Source organism: Falco rusticolus, chromosome W, assembly GCF_015220075.1.
Source record: "Falco rusticolus isolate bFalRus1 chromosome W, bFalRus1.pri, whole genome shotgun sequence".
NCBI lineage: Eukaryota > Metazoa > Chordata > Aves > Falconiformes > Falconidae > Falco > Falco rusticolus.
In genome coordinates this window covers 10,443,251-10,467,946 of record NC_051209.1, presented here as the reverse complement: position 1 = coordinate 10,467,946, position 24,696 = coordinate 10,443,251, and the positions used below count along the sequence as shown (strand labels likewise).

At 35.5% G+C, this 24,696-nt stretch overlaps 1 protein-coding gene across 1 annotated transcript in view; it reads left to right on the top strand.

Annotated features, from left to right (window-relative positions):
- LOC119140612 (E3 ubiquitin-protein ligase NEDD4-like) overlaps positions 1-24,696 on the top strand; it is a 162,154-nt gene that overhangs the window by 119,587 nt on the left and 17,871 nt on the right. Inside the window, 8 exon segments of the mRNA XM_037372095.1 lie at positions 1,416-1,490; positions 3,460-3,519; positions 11,128-11,259; positions 11,754-11,873; positions 14,482-14,679; positions 16,021-16,098; positions 17,332-17,386; positions 21,980-22,038. Coding sequence (XP_037227992.1) covers positions 1,416-1,490; positions 3,460-3,519; positions 11,128-11,259; positions 11,754-11,873; positions 14,482-14,679; positions 16,021-16,098; positions 17,332-17,386; positions 21,980-22,038 — 777 coding nt within the window.

The window sequence follows — 24,696 nt, the reverse complement described above, 5'->3', positions numbered from 1 at the left end:
TTTAGGGTAAGAGTTGCCCTTTCTGTTTGACCTTTCCAAAGAAATTCATAGCAATTCATTTGATTCTCACAGAGTTCAAACCAGAATTCCTGGAGTTAGTATTTTGACCCAGATTAATAGCGCTGCATTTTGCCACTGTTTTATGATAGTAGGAAAACCCCACATCTCTTTTTCCTATCAGAATTTGTTCATGTTGACGTTTCTGCTTTAGAAAAATGAATGAGTCCTTTTATATATATATATATATAAAAAATGTATGTGAAGTGTCACTGTCAACAGAGAAATTGTATATACCACTACCTGCTAAAAATAGAAGTAGATTTTAATTGTTTACAGGAGATTTCCTTACAAAGTGGTTTGTACTTGTAAAACATAAGTAATCTGTCTAGTAATTTGGTATATTCTAATGTCCTTTTTCTCTGTGTATTATTTATATTGTATTTATAGATGCCCTAATGATCTTTACAATACAGACTGTAGCAGTTTGGGTTTGTATGAAATTTCTGGATTAACTCCAGCCAGCAAGCCTCTGAGCACTTCTCTGCCATTTGTTAAACAGTAAACTTTAGAACTGTTCTTAATGTTATTATTGAAGAGTAAGCTAAGCATCGTGTACTAATATGCAAATTTGGAAATTTATTAGTATACCAGCAGATGATCTCAGCAAGGCTCCCACTGTGGCTGTTACCCAGTGACAGTTCTGCAGAACTTGCTGCTTTCCCAGCCACAGGCTCAGGATGTTGTAGGCACAGGAACCACATCATCATCCCCTGTGTAGGATTGGCATTCTCTCATGTCTCTGTGCATGTGATGCATATGGGGTTAAGTGGTGCAGTAAGCCATATATAGAGTTTTGTGACTGTAGCCTACTGATTTTCCAAGGACTGCATTGCCAGTATTCAACCAGAAGTCTTACATTTTCCTTGTACTGCTCGTGTTCCCTCCAGGTTCTCTAAAATGTCTTCCAAAGAGATTTGAAAATATTTTTTGCAAAAGTTCCATGGCATTTTCATGTCCCATTTATGTCTTTAGTTAAACTACCCCTTTACTGCTGATTCCACAACTGTTAATTTTCCTGCATGTTTTCCCACATGGGATGGCCTGTCCTCTTCTGTTAGATTAGGTCAATGCAACATTGTAACTTGGATGCTAAAGATGAGTACAAGATGTGCATCCAAGTGCTTTCATTTTCTCCGTTAATCTGAAATAGTCCAGGATGAAACGCAGAGAATGTATGTTTTTCATTGCTTGCCATGTTTCTGTAGAAGTATTAAAACTAAAGACACTGCATCCTAAGTATTATTTTTAGGGGTTTGGATTAAATGGGAGAAAAGTAAAATTACTGAATAAAACACCACGTTTTAAAACACCTTAACTTAAAAGACATCTTTCTTTCTTTCTTTTTTTTTTTCCAGCAAAGAGATCCTTCTTCAAGATTAAGATCTTGCAGTGTAACAGACACAGTTGCTGAACAGTCTCAATTATCCTTGGTAAACGAAAGCTAACTTCTATTTCTTTCTTTTTGTTTGAACATTCTGTGATTCAGAATAGTATCTTTTCTTAAGTCAGTTCTAGTCAGATATAGATCAGTCACCAGTATGGGCATATGACTCTCCCAAATAGTAATGGATACCGAATTAATATCATCATGGTCAGCAGCTAAAATGAGAACATTCATGAGAGAGAAAAACATTCTGAGACTGAGAGCATATTCACACTAACTTTAGTTACGTAACATGGAATTTAGTTCACTACATTGTAGATATCTAGTCAGTGGAGAGAGAAAATCCCCCAAGGGGTGTTTTCAGCTAGGGTAGGAGGGGGCAGTAGCACCATCTATACTTGGAATTGTAGCAGCCACAGGACTCTCCTATCAGGTTTTTTTGTGTCCCATAAATTGATTTTACTCGGAATATATAAATCTGTATAACACGAAAAAGGATCGCTGTCTTACCTAGTTGTAGTTAAAAGGAGCCTTTTTGTTACAGTTCTTGTATGATACAACTGGATAGAGTTGCATCTGTTGTAGTTTTTTAGTCTGATTTAGGTGAGCAGGTGCTTCTGCAATTTTATTTTAAGTAGAGTCTTCAAAGAGGAAAAGATACAAAGATCTTTTTCTTAAATAAATACTCTTTCACACCATAACCATGCACACCTGTGATCTAATTGATAGAAAGTTCTACATATTTTGTCCTACAACCCAAGTATGAGGATTGCAAAGGTTGTAGGCTGTAGAGAGACTACTTAAAACAGGATTGTGCAAGATAGGCCTTTTGAATAAAACTTCATATTTTCAAAATAATGTACTATTTTTTTAAATTATGCTTTTCTTCCAGAATTTTTCCCTCTGTATTTTCTTAGAAATATATTACATATGAATCTACAAATAGCAAATCTGTGTATCTTTTTAATGGAAATACTGAGTAAATAGAGTATGTCAATACGTTTGTTATTAAAGCTGATGTCTCTTCTTTGCTTGTTCTGTCTGTTGCTATTGGGCAGACACTTACAATAAGCATAGTGTTTTTCTCTCTGTTTAATTTTTTTGCACGTTCTGAATTTGTTTAGTGTATCTACATTTGTTGCTTACAAATGCATGTAATAGCTGTTGTTCAAAGAACTGCTTCTAAAGTATTACCCATCTCTTTACTTTCTCTTTTGGGTAAACAACGGTGTGGTCTCCAGTACATTTGTGCCTTAACTGTCTTCTCTCTCTGTTAGACAAAGTTTACTCTGAATGCAGTCTGTTCCACAGGTGTTCTGCTTCTTTATTTAATATCATTTTATGGAGTCTGGGTTTCATTAACTGGTATAGTCAGATTGGGATTGGTGATATGTCTTTCACTTAACTATTGTAAAACACTAATTTCATTAGCAGATATTCAAAATAGATTGTTCTAAAACAAGGAAGTTACCTGATCTTAACCATATTTAATCTTTGCTGAGCTAATGGTAATTTATCTTCTAGCAACTAAATACACATTCTTGTTGAAAACAGTACTCTCCTTGATTGTATTAATCCTTACTGAAAATTCACAGTATCAGTTCCATCTCTTTCATCTGACTACTTCTGTGCACTCATTGATGACCAGAATGTATCCATTCTGTTTGTAAATACCATGTTTATGGGCAGAAAATGCAAAATTTGCTTGGGGAGGGGGAGTCATGTTACATTTGGAATAAATGTTGTTATTATCAGCTACAATACTGAACATACAGAATTGGATACAAGAACTCTTGAAATTGGTTCCCATGGTGGTTTTTTATATAAGATTCTGACTTCTGACATGGTTATCAGTGATTGATGACTCAAATTTTTTGTTATTATCTTAAATGCTATTTCCATCTAATTTCTCTCTTTTAATGAATCTGTGATTCCTTACTCCTAAAGATGTGACAGTAATCTGTTACCTTCATCACGAAATATACTTATCTGTAACATTAATTATCATTTAACAGCAGAGTGGTCCATCTAGGAGAGCTCGTTCTTCAACTGTCACAGGTGGTGAGGAACCAATGGTAATAATACTCTTTATCAAGCATTATCTCTAAATAAATGTAGGCAGATTTAGGTCTTGTACAATAAGGAACTTTTTTTTTACCAAAGCAGCATTGTGTTGAATGAAATACTGCCACTGAATCAATAGAGTTTGGGTTTTTTGTTGTTTCAGATTTTCTCAACATTTCTCACTGCAGTTTCACTCAAATACTAGCATGTTTTAACGATGTGGATGTGCCACTGAGTTTTAACAAAGCTGTGCACTAAGGAAATACCGTAGGCCTCTAAAACATGAAAGATACAATACCTAATTCTTTAAAAACTGGTATTGAAACAATCAGGGATTAAAGACATCAAATCAGTATACATGTAGCTGTGTTCTTAGCTTGCATCTATCTTCCCTTATTCTCCATTAGACTTATTTCATTTTAATTCTTAAAGTTGATCTTAATTTGAAAACTGTGGAGATACAGTGATACATCATATAGCTCTTATTGGTCTTAGTGCCAGTTTTCATTTTCCAGTAGTTGTTCAGTAGTCTAAGACTGAATTTTTAATTTGATCATCCACTAAAATTCTGGAAGTGCTTTTCTGAAAGTATAATACAAGGAAAGTGATTTTAATTTATATTGGACTTTGTCTAAAACATCTTGTTCTTTTTTAACCTGATTAAATGTCAGTCTGAAGCAAGTTATTTGATAGAAATAATTTTAAAGTATCTATCATAAATAGCTTTTATGAATGTATATGCTCCTAGATAATTTATTTCAGGAATAGAAATATAATTTAAACTTGATATGTTTCCTATTTATATGTTGTAATGTCAGATCTTAATTTGGGTGTTGATGCATCATTCTGTAATACTGTCTATATTTGCTGGTTTTTGAATTGTAGAACCAGAGGAGCATACTTGTATTTTGCTTCTGCAAATACCAGATTGTTTTGTGTCCTTGCAAAACCTGCTTGACTTATTAAGCATTAGGTAAAATGTGTGCTATATTGACCTGTAGTGTAAAGGTCTTTTGTTGGCAGAGCATCTTGGTTTGATTATACTTTTTAGAGCAAAATATTAATACTGTTCTGCAAATAACTGAGTTCAGACTTCACTGACTCATAATTAACACATCTAAATTATAGATGTTTTACTTAATTATATTGCAGCTTACTAATGGAACCCTACTCCCCCACTTTGTCTTGCTTCAGCATCATTTATACTCTGAAACCCAAATCTGTAGAGAATTTAGGACTTAAATAGGCTTCATGCATTTAAATCCAAAAGTATTATCTTCAGAGGTTGCCATTCTCTTTGTCCTTCAGGCACCTAAAGTTTGTAGACATATAGTCTCTCAATAGTAGAAGTTTCTGGGTCACTTTAGTTTTGTGTTCAGAGTCCCTGCAAAATCCCTTTCTGGCCCTGGACCCACAAATCATATGTTCATCAGCCTCCATCCCTAAGGAAGCGTAATTCTGCAGGCGTGCTGGGAGCGTGTCCAGGACAGTGGCACAGGGGTGGACTGCACAGGACAGCGATGCTGTAGCAGCTTAAGAAGTGATGATGCCCCTTTTTATAACTGGCTTGGTTGAGATACTTAAAGCAAGAAACACCAAGTTCTGTGCCTTCCTATGTGTGAGATAATGTCAGTCTTTCATGGCTCTTTCAGGGCTAGTCCCAGTGCAGGACTGTCTCCTCTTGAATCTGTTTTGCCATCAGAATGAAAGACGCATTGTGTTGGCAAGGCAGTGATAGCCGTGCTTGGCTCTTTAGCCTGATGACCACTGTGCTCAGCGAGTTGAGCCCCTTCAGGAACAGCAGTTGAACCCAAGAGTGGCATATCCTGACAAGATTTCTCTGATTGCTGCTGTTTTGTGTGAGAGTTGATGTTACTGCCTTACTACTGATACTACCCTATCTGCTTTGGAGTGTCAGAAACAGCCTGTGTTGCTTTGTGGTCTGTCTTAGCAAGCTTTGGGGCCTGAGGAGGCTGTTAAAGGGCATATTTATACAAACTAACATTACCTGATATTTTGTTCTCCTTGTAGGTCCAAGCCTAAGCATTTAGATAGCTCCTACGAAATTGGTACACTAAATATTATGTGTAACTGTAAAAATGTTGCATCTGCCCTAGTTAGTGTGGCGGACACTACTTTATTGGTAGCAGCTATATTGGTCAGTGATGCAACATGAGTAAATTTGTTACTTGAGTGTGTGTGATGAAGTAGGTGCTGATGAATGTAGATAAAGTGCATGTTTGGGTAAATATATCTGTGGTTATTGACCACTTTGCTTTTCAGGATTATTTTTTTTTAAGTCCCCAAGGACCTTTGTCATTCCTCTGTGAAAGGTACATGGTAAAACTAGTCTGAGCAAAACCTAAGTTAATAATACATCATGTGTCCCAGCATCTCCATTCTCATGACATTTTGTTCTTAACCATAATACTTCTTTTCTTCACACTATTTACTGAAGGCAGTTGTTACAAAGCATTCAGGTTTTGGGTAGAAGGCTCTTATAAATCTCACAAGTTTCTACTCAGTGTGGTAGAATATTTTTTACACTGGTATCTAACATACAGAAAGGAGATTGAAGGGCAAACTCTGTTGTGCAGGTTGCATTATGGGTTTTAACCTACAATGCATAGTAAGGAGAAAGGCTGCTGATAACTGAATTTATTTTGGTGGAGTGTTAAAGAGAAAGGAAAGATCAGGTGGCTTAACTTGCACATCTTTCTTCTGTTTTTGTATCCTCCCAGTCAAAGTTGATAATTTGCAGCATGCTATCATATAGTGACTAGATTGTGTATTATTACAACTTAATGGTTTGACTTTTTAATTTAAAATCTCTGAATTGTCCTCACCTTATCTTTACTCTGTACTCTAGACGATGGCCTGAATAGACCAAACGTAAGAGCACTCATAATTTCTCCCGAACTATCAGATGCCTTGATTATCTGATTTTTAACTAAAACGTTGTGGACTGTTTTCAGACCACTTACTGAGGTCTTACTGACCATTGATTAATGGTTTGAAAACCATTAGAAAAGTCTTGGAAAAGGTAGTCTCCTGATCATTGCCTGCCAGCTCTGAGTGGAAAAATAGTGTAGTCTTTTCAGCACTTGACTGTTCAGGAAAGAAGTAAATCAGTCTCATTTGTTTCAGCGGGTATTACTTTCCTCATCTGTTTCGCTCTGTTTTCTGTTTCCTGTTGTAGTGTGTCAACTTTCTGACTCATTCAGAATCTTTTTTCATTTCCTTTCTTGATTATCTAGGCAGTTCTCCAGCTCATTCTCTCAACTATGCTCTTAAAAAGCAAATACACTGACTTAAGCAAGAGTCCTGGGAAGGAAAGAGGGCTTAAAAATATGAAGCAAGACCAAGAATTGCAGTTAATTATTTTGCTGGAGCAAAGAATGTGGTGTGTAGAAAAAGGATGTATCTGTAATTCCCATTGCTCTTGTGGTCTGCACAGTAACTCAAAGCATGTACAGTATATACTTTAGGAAAGAAAATACATTTTGCAGTAAGATGCAGAATACTTGCACTGAAGAATCTAGGTAGTAAAATAGGGAAAAGCAGTGAAACTCTTAGGGGTTTAGATATTAATGAATGGTTTGCAGGTATTGAACTGGAAATGGGAATCATACTTAGCCATGTAAGTGTTACTGATTAATTTTGCATTCATCCTATTTATCTTACGTATGCTGTAAGTGATTATAGGGTTTTCCTAAAACATCAGCCACAATGCAGTTGCTAATGATTTTTTAAAAAAAATGGCAGAAAAAGATTTCCATTAGATTAATATAATTTTAATATAATTAAAAATATTTTTGTGATACTTCTCCTTTTACTCTTTCATGGCAAAAAAAAATACAGCTTCTAGTGCATCAAACTCTGAATTAATGCATCTTGCTAATTCCACTTCATTACAATTTTGTAGTTCATCATTTTTGGCATATATGTTTCTTAAGTAGTACTTGCATATATAATTTGATAGTGACTACTTCAGATTTAAAATAAATTGAATAAAATGCACAACCATAGGATTGAAACATGTTTGATCAGGCTACATTTAAAATATTTTTTTTTTATTAAAAGTATCCTTTATTATAGATAGACATGACAGATAAGAGGAAGAACATATCCTGAATTCCCAGGAGACCAATCTCAATGTTTCTTTAAATGTTCAGGACAGTAGTGTGGTAATGTAGAAATTACACTTTTTCATAATGTGTTGGATTATGAGAATTAGAAATGTTTACATTGGATATACTTAGCTTTTTTCCATCACAAGAATGGTCATCAGTGCAGTTGTCACTTTACCAGGAAGACTTCTTTCTAAAACTAGAAAGTTTAACAATTGGTTTCTAAGCTATGTGAAGGTATTTGGTAATTTTCAAGGCTGATTCTTCCCTTGATTTTATTTTAAGGTCATACTAAAAAGGTTTAAAGAGTCTTTCTTGAGCATCTTTAATCTCTTACTCATGTGCATTTCTCTGTATTCCAGCATCCATTCCAGGTGTTCATTGAATTAAATTTGTATTCACCTACTGAGAATTTAAGAGCTCAGAGCCACGTATGAATGTTAATACTTTGCAGGGCTGAGTCTTCAGTCCTTCATCTTTACCAAAATCATGTGCCTATAGAGCTGATCTCTTGCCTGCACTTCAACTACTGGTATATGAATCAGCCCTGAAACAGAGGCTGTGTTTCAGATGGTCATCTCTGATATGGGCAAATTACTCAAGAAAACTCGCAGCAGAGGCACCTTTGCTTAATCTCAACTGTTAACACCATGACTACAGTGGTTTAACTCAGGCTCCCTAAGAATGGATGAAAAAATCTGTGTCTACCCCTGGTTAATTGGCTTACTCATTCTCTTGCTGTGAGGCTGAGACATACTACTCTATTCAGAGTTTGTGCCGGTGATCAACTCTTCCCAGCAATTATTTTATACTTGTAATAAAAATATCAGGTTCAATGCTAAAATAATACTGTCACTGTGTAGTGCTGAATTTGTATTGACTTCCAAATTTAAAGCTGTCTCTCAGTAAAGTGACTCCTGTTATTAACAAAATAAGCAAAGACTGCACAAAGTGACAGCAAAAGGCCTAATGTTATGCACACAACTTCAGCCTGTATGCTCTGCTTCTCCCTTACCTAGCACAGCAGCACATCATCTCCATGAGATGTCCTGAAACTGAAGAAGTGAAAATGATACACCTTCGTATTTGATACATGAGAACATGTTTTCTGTGAAAGGACAGAAGGAAAGCATGACTGTAAATCAGAATTCTTTCCATTTTGGGCTTACCACCAAAAATGGGGGTTTGGGTGTTGGTTGGGTTTTGGTTTCTTTTGTGGGTTTTTTTAATGTAAAGAGTACTATTGTCTGAAATAAAGACATGCCTTTGTCTTCTGCAGTAGGCAGTTACCTTAAATATGTAGTCCTTTGTGAGGTGAATTGGATTAATGAACACTGGAGTAATTTGACCTTTAGAGCGAAGGACAATTCATAGTATGCATGTGTTTCTGAGCCTTCTTCCCCTGTTAGGTCCGGCAGCTGCCTGTTGTCAGACATTTGGGTTTACAGTCAGTCTTTCTTCAAACCATGTTTTTAAATGCAGCATCCTGCTTCTTTCAGGAAATGTAAAAAACATCTCGTTTCAAAGCAGTCTAAAAAGAGTTCATAAATCTTGTTGTAAGCAGCAGATTGTTGGGAGTTGAAGGGGAAGCAACCAGAGCAGCATTTGGCATCTGGGACATTGATACAAGTTGTTTCTCTAGCTCAGATGTCAGTACCTTTTCTTCTTAATCTGAACACTGGCATTAATTATCACACCAGCTCAAGAACTCACAATGTTGCAGAAAATGTGATGTTCAGGTGCAACAAGCACAGTAAGTTTAGTAGTTCAAGTACAAGTTCTGCTCTTCTGTCTGCTGTGCTGCTTTGCAGTTCTACCTGTCAGCATTTAAATCTGAAATTCTTTAAGGACCAGTAAATTCACATTTTACATCTCTAAGCAAAATGCCACGTACCTTGCTACAGCCTGTTCAGGGAAAGGCGTGGTAAAAGCAGACTGCTAGATGAAGGTAGTTTGGTTCATTTTTTTAGCAGTAGAAAGCTGCCTATTTCTAAAGGAATTAATGTTCTTTATTCAACATTAAAGAACTGCAAAAAATTGGTAAGACGCTGCAGTTCAATCACTGGTTTTTAATCTGTTGTGGTATGAAGACCTTTAGGGTTCATCATCCTTCAGCTATCCAAGCAGGTATTTGGAAAGAGTAAAGCAATCTCTAGTATTGTAGTTTCCTGATAATTAATGTATGAATGTATGTTTTAATGTGATTAATCTTAATACTTAAACCAAACACGTATTGAACCAAAGATCTAGACGTACATGCTGAAAAGCACTTTGCACATGCCAGTACTTTGATGCAGTTATTAATATGTGGGCTTCATTAAGAGAGCAAAACCACTGTTCTGCAGTTTGCTTCTATCTGCTGTGAAAGAGAGAAAAAGCCTGTATCTTTCTCACTCTTGGTATTTACATCGATTACTTGAGAAAAATGCCTATCCTAAGTATTCTGATTTTCTTTTTTGCTTCACTGGCAGCCAGGATACCTGTTTGTTATACAAGCAAGTGATGTCTTAAAAGGAGTCCCAAACTAGAAAGTGACTAAGCTTAAGAAACATGTAGAGTTTATGGTCTAAAAACTGTAACTCCATGGGCATCCTCCTCTTCTAAAATACATATTCAGATGCAGACAGGGTCAATGTTACAAATTCTCTCTAGGCTGTTTTTCTTCAAGAGGCTTTGTCTTTTGTGCTACAATGTATTTATTTATTTCTTCCCTCTGTATGTCCCAGAAAAAAAATGTCCAATTGGTTTAAGCATTGAATGTTTACCTCACAGGAAGTACACAAGACAACATCAGCAACATGTAATAATAACTATTGTGTTGAATATTGACATAACTTGTTTAATGATAGTCAGTGCCTTGTCTTTCTTGTGGAACTTATAGTAAAATGATCTTTTCATACTAAAGTTGGGGATCTAATTTGGGGTGTATCTTGTGTCTTCAGGACACCTAACCCTAAATGCAACATGTGTAACTATAACAAAATAATTAAACTTCAGTTTTTAAACCCAGAATAGTTTCTTGCAACTGATTCAAGGCAAAGTGGTAAAGAACAGGACAGAACTTGGGATATCTTGACTAGACTGCACGGTTAATGTAATTCTTACTTATCCATACTAATAAAATGGAAAAAAATCCACCTTTTTGAGGAAAAACCATTAAAACACAAATTTCCTTTTTATCATTATGTGTAATCTACAAATTAAAAAAATTGAGGACATATAAGCTTAGTTGTTTTCTGAACAAGATACCTGAATCTGTGCAAAAGTGAATCAAAAGGTCTGTTGTGAGAAAAAAAATTATTTGACATAAAGGAATATGAATAAGAGCTTATATTGAATTAAATCAGAACAATATTCTTCTGTATGTTTTTTTGTGTTTAAGAATGTTGTAAGTTAACAAGTTCCTTTATTTGTAAAAGCAACAGACTTAAATTTAGGGGTTATTTAGCTATTATAAAGTAATGATACAGTAATTTCTTGCTTGAACAGCCTTCAGTGGCCTATGTACATACTACACCAGGCTTACCTTCAGGCTGGGAAGAAAGAAAGGATGCAAAGGGCCGTACTTACTATGTCAATCATAACAATCGAACCACAACATGGACACGGCCCATTATGCAGGTATGAAGATTGTTATAATGCTTAATTCAGATAGCAAACACTTATCATGTATTGAGTATAATGTCAGTTGAAGCAGCTCCTCAGAACTCTGAAATTTAAAAAAAAAAATCCTAAGCATTGTCATAGCAACTCAGGATAATCATAAAAAATTGCAATGATTGGGATTTTTTGTTACTTCTTTTAACTATATTAAGGTACAGATTGATTGCTACAATGGAAGGAATTCAGAGAGGTACATATGAACTATTAAAAGGAGGCAAATGCATTCTTAAGATTGAATTTGAAAGTTGTGTTGATCTGTTAATAGTACCATACATTATTTGCCCCTCCAAAGGAATGAAATTAAATACTTGATATTTATGAAAGTATATTTAAAATTTCCTCATAATAACAACAATAATAATAAAAAAAAATAATTTCATCATTTAAGTGTCTACCTCTTGGATGTACTGTGTTTCTGACAATTTGCTACCTTGTGTTTTCTTCTGAAATAGCTTGCAGAAGATGGCATGGTTGGGTCATCAGCAAACAGCAGCAACCATTTAAGTGAACCCCAGATAAGACGGCCTCGTAGCCTCAGTTCGCCCACAGTAACTTTATCTGCTCCACTGGAGGTGAGAAACACTCTTACCAAGAAAGAACACTTATGTCTGACCTCTCATTCTTTGTTGTCCTTATAACTTTCTAATTCCTTTTTAGTTATGCAACACAACTGCTTCTCCCTGTTACTGATTTTGCACTAAGATACTACTTTTTTCTTTAGCAGTTTTCTGTCTGGATCTTTAGATAGATGTGTGTGTGTCTATATATGTATTCATTTATACGTGTGTGTACATATGTATATAAATATACATAATATATATAATTTATATGTATATGGTGTGTGTGTATATATACTATATATATATGTATATACATGATACTATGTACCAATAGTATTACTGAACTTTTATGGTCATTGAATTACGTATTTTACATATGATTATTTGGATTGGTCAGCTAAAACATAATCTGTGTGCGTGTCTGAAACATATGTTGTGACTGCCTTCAAGTGCTATGAGTGTATAACATCAGAAATACTTTTTTAAAGCTGAAACATTTCTTTTGATGCCAATAACTTGAAAATAATACATGCAGTTGAGTTTGGAAAATCTTTCAATTAAGATACTGATTGCCTTTTATACTTCTTGTCTTTCAAACGAGTATTTAGTTTCTTTTAAGTATCTGTAAAAGTAATTCAGAATGTTGTTGAGTGATGTTTACTGCAACATGTCTGAAGAATAACTTAAGTGGCTTCTTACACAAAGACAAGATGTGTTTTACTTCTGAAAGTGTGGTTAAAACTCTTGAATCGGTTCAACATGGCTCTGTGGAGGAGAGTAAGTTCTCAAAAATTTCTTCTTCGAACTTAAAGTATGGCACTTTATTTGTCCTTCTCTCTCACAGTCTCTTTCCTATTTGTGTCCCGTTTGCCAACAATCAAGTGAAGATTGTAATATTTAGTTCATTTTATGCATTGTTCTTCTTTGTTCCTTATACTGAAATTTATTCAAACTGAATGTGTTGTTAAATGAAGGTAGGATTATTGGACAGATTGTAGTGAGGTGATTATAGTTAATTTTTAAAATAAATTATCTCTACTTACATGTAATTCAGATAAAACCTTTTACAATGGACTACTTAAAACTACCCTTGCCAGTGTTAATTTTAAAGACCAAATTTATTACAATTTAAATACATTTAATTAAAAGATTCTGAATCTCTTGAACTAAAAGGACATTCATCTCCCTATTGATGCTTTAAACGGTTGAGTTGTTGGAAGTCACCGACTAAGCATCTGAAACTCGAGCTGGCTTTTAAGGGCAATAACTTATTCCACAGCTACAAAACCAGCATTCTCTTCACTTCAGACTATTCAGCTAACCAGTTTAGTGGTTAGTTTGTCCAGTGCTTAGAAACCACAAGGATGCTGAAGAGCACAAACCTTTCTTCTTATACCTACCTCTGAATTAATTAAAAAAAAAAAAAAAAAAAAGGTGTAGACTTACTAAACTTAAAATCTTAAAAGAATACAATCATGAGGAAAAAAATAGTTCAACTTCTTTTGTTTAAATAGTTATTTTATTGTAAAATGTTAAACTTCTTTGTGTACAAGACATAAGGAAAGTTTTATTTAATGCAAGATATTTTAAATGCTGCTTTTGAACACTGTAATCTTAACTGCCTTTTCCGTCCAAATGCAGCTCAGAACAAGCCACAAATAAGGGTAGTATAATTTTGTAAATATCCATATTGGTACCTTGTTTTCTAATCTAATACTAAAAAATAGTAAGTAAATGTAGGCTATGTGAGAGAATTGCCAAAATAAGCATGCATAGATTTACTGAATGTTAATAATTAGTAAAATAAGAAGAAAACAAACTCTTATCAGCTAACGAGAACGTTTTTAGAAAGTAAATGAAAAGTACAAATGCAAATGATGTTTAAACATAGTACTTAAGTCTTGTTTTCTGATTGTGTTAGTTTGTGTTTTCAAAGGTGAATAAACCTGGATCAATTTTTTCAAGCTGTTTAGGCATCTAAATGTGCACTTTCCCAGTGAAATTTAAAATAAAACCTACCACCTAATGTAACTTCTGTTTTTAACCAATAGGCGTCGATCAGGGAAGCAGTTTTACAGCTGTCATTATTTATGAAGAAAATATTTTTTTAAAATTGTCCAAAAATCTGTAACTGCAGACTTCTGGTTTTTAACAAACTTTAAGTTTAGGAACTTAATTTAGGTTCATATTTAAATATGTTTCCCACTTTTCAATGCATTGAAAAGTGGAAAACATCCCCTCACATTTAGGATACTCTCTTGTTGAAGAGTGAGATACATTACACCATGAAGAATGAAGCAATGCTTTTATTTTTCCTTTGTAAAATGAAATATTTACATGTACAGGGCTTCTGCAGTGAAATATGTAATCAGAAGTAAATACTGTGGACATTACCATTGTAGAGGGAAGTGATAGAACACTGTGTCCTTCACAGCAGGAAGCTCAGTGTGTTACAAGGAGCAGAATTTAGCTAATTGTGTTCTAGGAAATCAGTCCCAGGGCTTAATTTCTAGTATTAATTACATCTGGAATGAAAAAATGTTTGCTTTGAAATCAAGTTTTATACCTTTACAGTATTGAGTGACATTTGACAAATCTTAATATCTTTCATTTTCTTCAGGGTATCAAGGACTCCCCTGTGCGCAGAGCAGTGAAGGACACACTTTCCAATCCACAGTCTCCACAGCTGTCACCTTACAACTCTCCTAAACCACAACACAAAGTTGCACAAAGCTTCCTTCCTCCTGGCTGGGAGATGCGAATAGCACCCAACGGCAGGCCCTTCTTCATTGATCATAATACTAAAACTACTACATGGGTAAGACATTCTAGATAATGAATTGTAAATCAGTTCCCATCTTTTAAATGTTTCTGTCTTTGTTTTCCTGCCTATATACCCCCCCATTTTATTGTGGGATTCATCTTGTCTTTGAGAGGGGAGTTGTCAGCCTAACTTGTAAAACTGCTCTAGGAATCACAGTGAATCCTCCATGCCGTCCCGTACAGTAGCAATAGACTTGAGTAGCTAATTTCCTGAAATGACTAGAGTGCTGCCATCGCCGTGCTTGGAGAAAGGAAACTTAGTTGTTCATATCCTCTTAGATTTTGGTGCATTTATGCATCATATATCATGCAGTAGTGCTTTACATTTTGTAGTTGACCTTTTTATACTTGACAAATCATTGCATACAAGTAACTGCCATTTATATTCAACAAATGTGGGTTTTGGAGGCATACAGTGTAGTGGAGATTTGGATTGTAGTTCAGTTTGAGACTGTCCATAATTGTATTGTACTTCACTGTGACTAGCACTACTTTTGTATTAATATAATACAGGTTCATCTTCTTCAGTTAGCAGAATCCATTTTATTACTTGTTTTATGTCATGCGAATCTATACTTCAATAATTCTGCAATTTTGGTCAACAAATTGAAGAAATAACATTACACTAGGTAAAAATTGTCAAAGGCAAGACAGCATTTCACATCATCATTGAAATATGAGTTGCACTTCAATTCCTGAGGCATCATTCAGATTCCCAGTGACCACTAGTTACATGACGTATTTTTAATGGTGCTCCCAGCTGCATGTAGGTAAATTATGTGTGTGGAAATCTCAAGCATTTTTTTGCCTAGAATTTTCTTCTGTGACCTATTTTATTTGACCCTTTTTGCCTCATTTGGACATTGATGTAATAAACCTATGCATTAATAAAAATGTAAGGAGCTCATTTTCATCCTTTTTGAGCCTTTTTGTGACAGGACGGCCTATTTCTCTTAGGTTTCTAAGAGCCAAAAATGTGTGCATGTACCTAAATGCCCCTTATGGGAGTGCATGCATTCCTAAGAACAAGGCTGTATTTTTTGAAGCGTACTTCTGGATAATACAGCACACTTAATGGAGTCAAAGTCTTGCATCACCCTAACTAACTCTTAACATTTAAAAAATCATTTCAGTATATGAATCCTAATAAAGTATGTGACACGTCCAAATACAAAGTATTCTATCGCTTTCATAAATCTTGTTTTAGTCTCAAAAAATAAAAATAAAAGAATAGCTGTAATGTAGGAAGATTTACTTTCCAGATAATTCTGTGTTTGACTTAGTATGTAGATCTAACTTGATCTGTTGGCTTTACAGTTCCATATTTCTGTTACAGGAGGATCCACGACTGAAGTTTCCAGTGCATTTGAGATCAAAAGCCTCTTTGAACCCTAATGATTTGGGCCCTCTTCCTGTAAGTGGTAATGTGTATGTATTTTGATATGTACATGCTATCTTATGTCATCTGATCTATTATTGCAGTTGTATATTGTACGTGGACACATACGTTGCTGACATCACTTTTCTGAAGATACTAAAGCTATGTTTATATATAGCACCAAAAAGCTTTTGTGATCTGTGAATCAGTCAGGCTCTTTGAAGCCAGCTCGTAGTATTTCTGAAACAATTTTGTGTTTCTTTGCATATCTGAAGCAATAAACTTTGAAGAAATTTCTCTATGTACTTTTAGATAATTACCTGTTGCTTTAGTGAAAAATGGAGTAGATTGTTCAAAGCGAGCTGTATCAATATACCAGCATATTCAGGCATTTAGAAATCTGAATAGATTTTGATTTTTCAATGAAACTTCCATATTCTGCAGAGAATACATTGCTTAGATAGGAGGCACTGCATGAGAGTAGCTGGAGGGCCAGTTTACAGTTTGTTCTGTTAATTTCAAGAGGTAAAACATGCAGTGAAATCAGAATAGCCTGACATGTATCACTGGAAATACATAATTAGTAAGAGATCTTAAACTTGGTTAAACTCCATTTTTGAGTGAGGTAAAAATGACTACAGAATTTAACAAGAGTTTCTCAAAAAAAGATCAAAATTAAATAATTTCTCATCTATATTTATAGAAGGCTGAAGCTTATGTACAGCATATGGGTGGAATGAGTGCTAGCTGGACAGCATTGCATATACTAAATGTGCCATTTATTCTCCTTTCTATACTATAGTTATTTGGAAGATGAAGAAAGGGAATGGATAAAATGGGAAGAACTGAGGACTAGGTTAGACGTTCTTGTCTCACTGTAATGAGATCCTGGCTTCTATACTTACAGTAAAAATAACCCACGTGTTCAGAAGCAGAAACTCTCAAAACATAACCAGTGATGGACAATGTATTGTTTGTGATTATTTCCTCATAGTAGGGGATGGGTGTAAACCCTGATGCAAGAAGCTTCCACTTCCAAGCTTTAAAAAAATACTTACTTTATTGGACATGGTTAACTGTATAAATAGCCAGTTCTTTGAATTTTCCTAGATTTTTGGCCTTTAACATAATGCATCTGTGTTCATTTCATGTTTTCTACCTCACAAGTATCTATCAGGCAGTTTATGTAGGTGTGGATAATGTGTTGCTTTGAGCTGTGTGAGAGTGGTGGTATTTCACTTATGGTCTCTCTTTATTTCCCAATTCCAGCCTGGTTGGGAGGAAAGAATACATTTGGATGGAAGAACGTTTTACATAGACCATAGTAAGTAAGCACTCAGGTACTACAGCAAATAGACAAAGGGAGGTAATAAATATTGAAGTGAAAGCTTTATAATTTTACTCTTCATTTAGGAAGCCAGGTGTTGATATGTGGAGACACTGATACCAGAGACTTAGTGTCCTCATACGGTACTGTATATTCACTGAAAGCTTGCTTTTAATTGGCTCATCAAGCTTTGTCCCTCTCTGACTTGTGAAGCATTAACATTTCTTCTTTGGGTTTCTTTTGTTCTTGTTGATATTTTGAATTCGTTGTTGTTGTTGTTGATGATCCCATGGCTTATTTGCACTTAATAAATTAAAATATACACTAGGAATAGAAAATAAGATGAGAAAAGATCATATAGCCACAACTCCACATGCAGGCAGTGGAGAAATTAGCACTGACAAGTACTTTTTCCTCTCCCTTAAGGTCTTGTGGCAGTGCTGATTCTGATCTTATTTTCTATTTACAGCATGTTAAACTGCACCCAGCCCATTAATATTATTCAGTTCTGTTAGTGAAGTTCTAGTGTAAGTGATGTTTCATTGTAGACTTGTCTTATTACAGCATCTCAGAACTACTGTGTGAGTTTTTGTTGTTGTTGATAATGAAGCAACTCAGGAATGTTGGGTTGTTTCTCTTCTTCCCGTTTTATTTTTTTTAAGACTTCAGCTGGACTTTGTAATGAGGTATTTCTACTGTGACATAATCTTCACAAAAATGGATAACTCGCAAAACCAGTAAAGAGGGTATGCTAAGCAAACTTGGAAGAATTAAAATCTTAAATTATTCACATATTTTGACAGTATTATGTTTTTCTTTCAGTATCAGTTACACTGACTCTGATGCTTATCTGGTTGTATATTTGACATTATTAAATCATTATTAAAAGACTGTCTCTAAAGTAATATGCATTTTAAAATCGTATAAATAGTTTTAAATAAAAGAAAAACACTTGTCAAGCACAAAGTTATCCTCTTTCAAACATCAGTACAGAATTATGCTCTTTATACCTTCTGTAATTGTTTTTCCCAACAGATATCTAGAAATTTAAATACGGCAGATTATTCTAAACTGCTGCCACTGAAATGTCACAGGTGAAAACTGTCATGTTTAAAACATCTTTATAATTGTTCAGCCTCCCAACCTCCTTTAAAAAGTTTTAATTTTTCAGTCTCCTGAATCTACTTAACCATGTAGTAGTCTCTAAAGTAAATGGAAAAGGTGTACATTAAGAATTGCCCAAATAATTTATCATTGTTAAATATTTGCATCTGAAATCTCTCTAGTCCCTCTTTTGATCTGAGTGGTTTTAGCGTTTTATGTAGCAATTTTACAAAAGTTTAGACCATTTTTTTATAATGCTGCTTGTTTCCAACAAACGCTGGTTTGGTCTCAATGTGGTGCCCCGGTGCTACAGTTAAAGGTGGACTGTAGGAGCAGAGGTGCTGGCAGTGGTATTACAGTGGATACATTGGAGCTCCATTGTGATAATGTTGTGCTAAGTATTTAGGGAATGACTGCAGACAGCATTCAGTGCTCAGTGATTTATTTGGCTTGAGCAATATCAATAGTAGTATTTGCTTTCACAGTAGTGGTAAGGATTTGACCATGATAGGTTTGTGACAGAGCCTGCTGGCCCTCACTTGTTTCATGGCTAACTTGAGAGCATACGCTGGAATCACTCACGGGTGTGATCAGCTGTGCTCACCGAAAATATGCAGCTGGGCCATCATTTTAGTCACTCTGCTAAATCGGTTAGTTAAGATGCAACAACTGTAGTCAGTTTCATTATTAGAATACAATATAAATGTTGCCAGTGTTGACAGACTGAGCTACTGATAATGTCCTGGTTCCCCAGATACGTTCTGTAATTCTTCTGCATAAGTAACCAATACTGTTGTCCTATTTTTGAAATGTTTTTCTCACCCCTGACAGAAACTGTAAAAACATTTAATGCAACCAGCACAGAGACCTCCTCTTCTGGAGCAATGCTAGCTGCTGTTAAGCATGCCATGTAAACTAGTAAAGCAAAGTACTGTTAAAATAATTAGTTATTACTTGTAGCACAGTAGCCTGAAAATATAGGATTTTTAGTTTTTAACTGTAAACAGTTCTAATTTCCGCAGCAGTCAGTTTTTTAACAAAAACAGCCTCTAGTTCTCTGTGATTGGTCCTTAGCTAGCTAAGTCAATGTTATTTACTATCCATGAATAAAACAGTATTCTTTACTCATTGTAGTATGCATATACTTATGCATTTCCTAGGAGCCTCATAGGAAAATACGATCTACTGTTGGAAGGTGTCATGAAGGAAAACACAAAGGTTTTCCAACCATATTCAGAACAGTTATCAGTGGTTCACTGACAGAGGGATGGATTTATTAAGTGGGTTCCCCTCAAAGTCTGTCTTGGATCCACCATTCTTCAATATATCCATTAACAAACAGGATGAGAAATCAGACTGAGTCTGGCAAAATTGCCACTGTAGTGTGAAGTAAGATGCTGTTCAATAAGAATTGCAAAGTGTTACTCAGAATAAGAATAATAAACAGAGTTTTCGTTGATAAGGGCATGAAAAACCTCATCAACTGGACATGAGTTAACTCACCCTGTCGTGTATCAACAGGGATGTCTTATTTAAGACCTGAAATAATCCTTCTAATTTCTTCAGCACTGGTAATTATAATACTGTATCTAGCATGGGGTCCCAAACTTCAAGAAAATAGTAGACCACTTGGAAAGGGAACAGAGGAAACAGAGGAGAACAGGGAATCCTCAAAGACCCCTAGAGCCTCGATCTGTGGGATACTACAGAGTATTGTATTTGTGCAAAGACTTGAGAGATGGTAGATTTTCAAAAATGTGCTGCAAAAGGAATGAATGTTATCGATACCCACTTTGCATAAGACAGAGAATCTTGAGCTGCAATTCCAGGTAGTGGTTCACGTTAGACCTTTCTAATTGGTTGGGGCATTTAAGCTCTGGAATAGCATTTATAATATGAAGTACTCTGAAAAGCAAATGAGGCAAAGATTTGTCAGTAATATCATACACTCTTAAGTTTGTAGGGCAATAAGAAAGAATTGACAAACTTGCAGTCATTTCCAGTCTATTATCTTTGATTTCATAGAAAATTATCACCATGATTTGTGGCTGTCAGGTTCAAGTAGGTGTAAGAGATGATTGCTATAAAACAATGAACTTCATTGAAGGAAATTTGACTGAACAGGTTGAAGCAAGATGAAAAGGGCATGATTGGCATCTCACCTGTATGGCAGGCTCTGGTCTGTGGATCTCATGTGGCTTCTGGAACTAGTCAGTCTAACAGCCTTCCTCCGTAATTTCGATAAGCACTAATAGACTTAATGTATAAAGGGAAATAAGATAGCACTTTAATACTAAATTAACTGATAGATCAATTTTCTTGAAATGTGCATTATGATATTTTTTAGTTTTCTTCAGTTAACATTCAATGAATGTCACCTTTCAAATCCCAGTCCATTCTAAAACTACCTTGGGCTGCTCAATACTTACAGGGCTTTTCCAACTGTAGAGACATGGAAAATACTTGTGTTTAATGTAAGTGGGTTTGATTCTTTGCTTTTACCTATAGTAGCCATAAAAACAATTTTCTTGAAAGATAGTGTGTTTATCCCAAACCTAGCAATTACAAACTTAAGATCTGGACTACTATCTTAATATACAGTTCATAACTCAAAGTATGTATGTAACAAACAGATATATTATTGTTACCCTTTCAGTGCAGGAAGTGGATGACTTAAACCTTGCTATTGCAGGTGGCATCTAATTTGGTTTTTGGAACATTGTCTTATTGTTGCAACATCATCATTTTGTTGTGATTCTGTTGTGTTCAGAATCTTGTGAGGACCAGTTGTCTGGAGGCAGGGAGATTCACCATGGTCCTGTATAACCTTACCATATCACCCTCCTGGTGCTCTTAAAAACTGTAGATGAAAAGAACTGGATTCTGTTGCATTACTGCCAAAATCTCCTTTGGTCAAAATTAAATGGTCTCCTATACCATAACTGTGTAATTTTGCCTCCCTAACCGTCCTTATAACCTTTTCATGAAATCAGTGTCTAGGACGTGCGTTTTTTGGGGTTTTTTTATTAAAGAGATGTTTTTCCCTCCCAATTTAAATGCAGACTCTTTTTTTTAAAGTATTACATTTTGGCTATCTTTATGCAAAATTTCAAAAAAATAAACTTAGTCTGTCATTTGACAAAGGTTTAGGGTTCCTTTACCTTTCAGGCATGATGCCTGTGTATTTCTACTATGAGTTGAAGCCAAGACCATGTTCAAATAGAACATGTCTAGTACAACAGACACTGAAATAAAAGCAGTGTAAATACACTGAATTCTCTTGTAGTTTTGCATTTTTGAATGAGTGTTTTCAACTAAACGATGTGATGGGTTTTAGATGTAGATGGGTGAATGCAGCCTTTTCTAACCCTGAAATACTAAGTTGTGGAAGTGGTAGGGAAAACAGTTGCAGGGAGAAAAAACCAACGTAAATTCACATTGTGGTAATAAGAGAAGTAATAATATAATTTCTTTTGTTATTTACAGACAATAAAATTACCCAGTGGGAAGACCCCAGACTGCAGAACCCAGCAATTACTGGTCCAGTAAGTACTGCCGTGTGGTTTTTTTCCATTAAATGCTGTGACTCACATACATTGGTACAGGCAGGAGGCATTACTGAGCAGCAGGTCATTCCTGTTCTCCAGATCAGTCAGACTCTGCCTGATGAACAGACCTGGAAGCAGGACCTCTGCCTTGCATTGCCTTTTACTGATGGACACGGGATGCTCAGGTGCCTGCTTTTGTGAGTGCAAGGGCAGCGGGAGCTGCCTTCTAGTGGCAGACTGCCAAGATGCCCCAAAACTGATGCCTTGTTCACGGCATTCAAACTGTCGTACCACTCTGTGGACCCTGTTTTGGTAGGCATAGGCTGGAGTGCACTGGGGACTCTTTCTCTTCCAGCCTGCTGCCAGTGGGCCAAAGCAGTAGTGGGCCAATTAGGAATCACTGGAGCATTTGGAAGTACAGTGTTGTGCACAGTATTCCCAGGTTGGACAATAGGTTCAAATTCAATGGGTTCAGAGGCTTTCCTAGCAGAAGCCACCTAGCCAGGGAGTTTTTCCAGTGGTGCAGTGTGGTTCCTGTCTTGCAGCCATTAGCATGTGAAGTTGACCTCTGCCTTGGAGTGTCTAGGAAACGTTTTTGATCAGTAGATATGACAGTAAATCACAGAATACCTCTGCTTCAGTGGGGAGGAAGAGAAGGGTCTTCAGAAGGATAGAGAATCTTATTTGGCCAGTTTTAATTTTTTATATTGTTGTGTTATTTCTGAGTGAAGCTCCATCCATTCAGAAGCTGTATACCGAAATGGTCTGAGTGGTGTTTCACACTCTGTAACACAAGGAAACCCATAATTTCTCATTTGTTCCACTCTCCTCTTGCAACCCAAAGCTTTCTGCAGTAAGTGGTGATGAATGTGGTTTTTCAAAGTGATCTGTTACTGACATGATCCCTGGCTGAACAATAAATTTAGTATTTCAGCATGGGTTTTGTTGTTGTATTTACCGCTTATTGCAATGATGAAATTCCAGGATAAAAGTAGTGGAGTGATATCTTTAGCATACTCTTGACATCTGGATAAATGAATTGAGGGAAAAAGTGTGATGTTAAATAAATTACATCTAATATAAGTGTAAATATTCTTCAGGTTTTTTCTTTCTCCACACTTGCTGATACTATAAATTACTTAGTGTGGAACAAACAATATTATTAATAAATTATAGAAAACAAACAACATTAATATGCAATATTAATATACAATGTTAATAAACAGTATTTGCATCTTACCTTTTGTTCCTCCAATGTGTTAAAATACTGTGTTTCTACATAAACTATGTGATGGGCACTATATCTGCTCCAAATTGTAAGTCAGGATCTTGGGCGTTTCAGACTAATTTCTCTGTACTGAATCCTCTGTTGTAAGTTTTTAGGTATCGGAGAAATGTTCATATTTACCTGTTACCTGGGTCGTTACTGACAATAGAGCTTTGCTGAGCTGAGACATTGTGCTATTCATTTTTGGATTTCTGGATAATAAAAAGTTGTTTCCACTCGATACGGGCAAGCTGTGACTATGTGCATTCAAAGTGTAAAAAAGACAAAAATTGACTCTTACCAGTTTTAAGGGACATATAAGCTACTTCAAATAAACTAAGAGATTTCAGAATAGCTTAAAAAAATAAATATGTGCTTTTGTTTTAATATCCAGTTTTCAAAACATCAAATATATGAGGTGATTCTTTGACCTTTTCCTGCTGGTTTATGCCATTTTCTGGTATTCTGAGTGATCAGACTTCCAACCCTAAGATCTTTCCAGGTGCCAAGAATACCTTTTTATTTGGGGTAAACCCTCAGGATTTTTAAGGGTCTCAGAACACAGCAGATTAACTACTGCATGGTGTAATTCTAACTGTTCTTTTTTATTAATAAGATTAATAATAATCACTTGTTTGAAATAATTGCTTTTGGAGTGATTTACCTATTTATTGTGCACTTACTGCTTGAGGTACCAATATACAGTATGCTGTACAAATTCTTAAATGTTTATTTTTCCAGAAATGTTAAGCATAAATGAGAAAGACTACCTGGGAAAGGTAACAAGGGTCAATCATGATCCCATTAAGGAAAAACCAGTTGTGTGTGTGTTTGGGGCTTTGGTTTTTTTTTAAAGAGAAAGCAAGATCGAATCCATTTTACAGTCATATAAGCATTAAGGATTCATCTTAATGCTTTTAAATAGTATTTTTGGTGCCATGACAAAAACAAAGAACTACTTAAATTGCATTTCACACTGCATTTAAACAATGGAAACATGTTGAAAGATTATTTAATGGCTGCAGTAAAGTCAGAGTGAAATGATTTTGGTTTTTTTAATTTTTCATGTCTCCACAAGAAAAAGACCATGCAAAAATATTTCCACCTTCCACTCTCACCTACATCCAGTCATGAATCCATTTCAAAACCAGCCTATACCTTCCCTCCCCCAAAATCCCAGTCCTCACCCAGAAACTGAACTTGAAGCAAAGCTTTCCAATTTGTGATTCAGCCTTCAGGGTCGTGTGGAAATTGAGATCATTCCTTTGCTTCCAAGAAATGACCCGTCACTTGTTTAGCTAGTTGGTTTACTAGGTCTAGCCTTTCATCTTGAAGGAACAGTAGAGCAGAGGAAAGTGAGGATGTAGTTGGAAAATATGAAGGAGTCC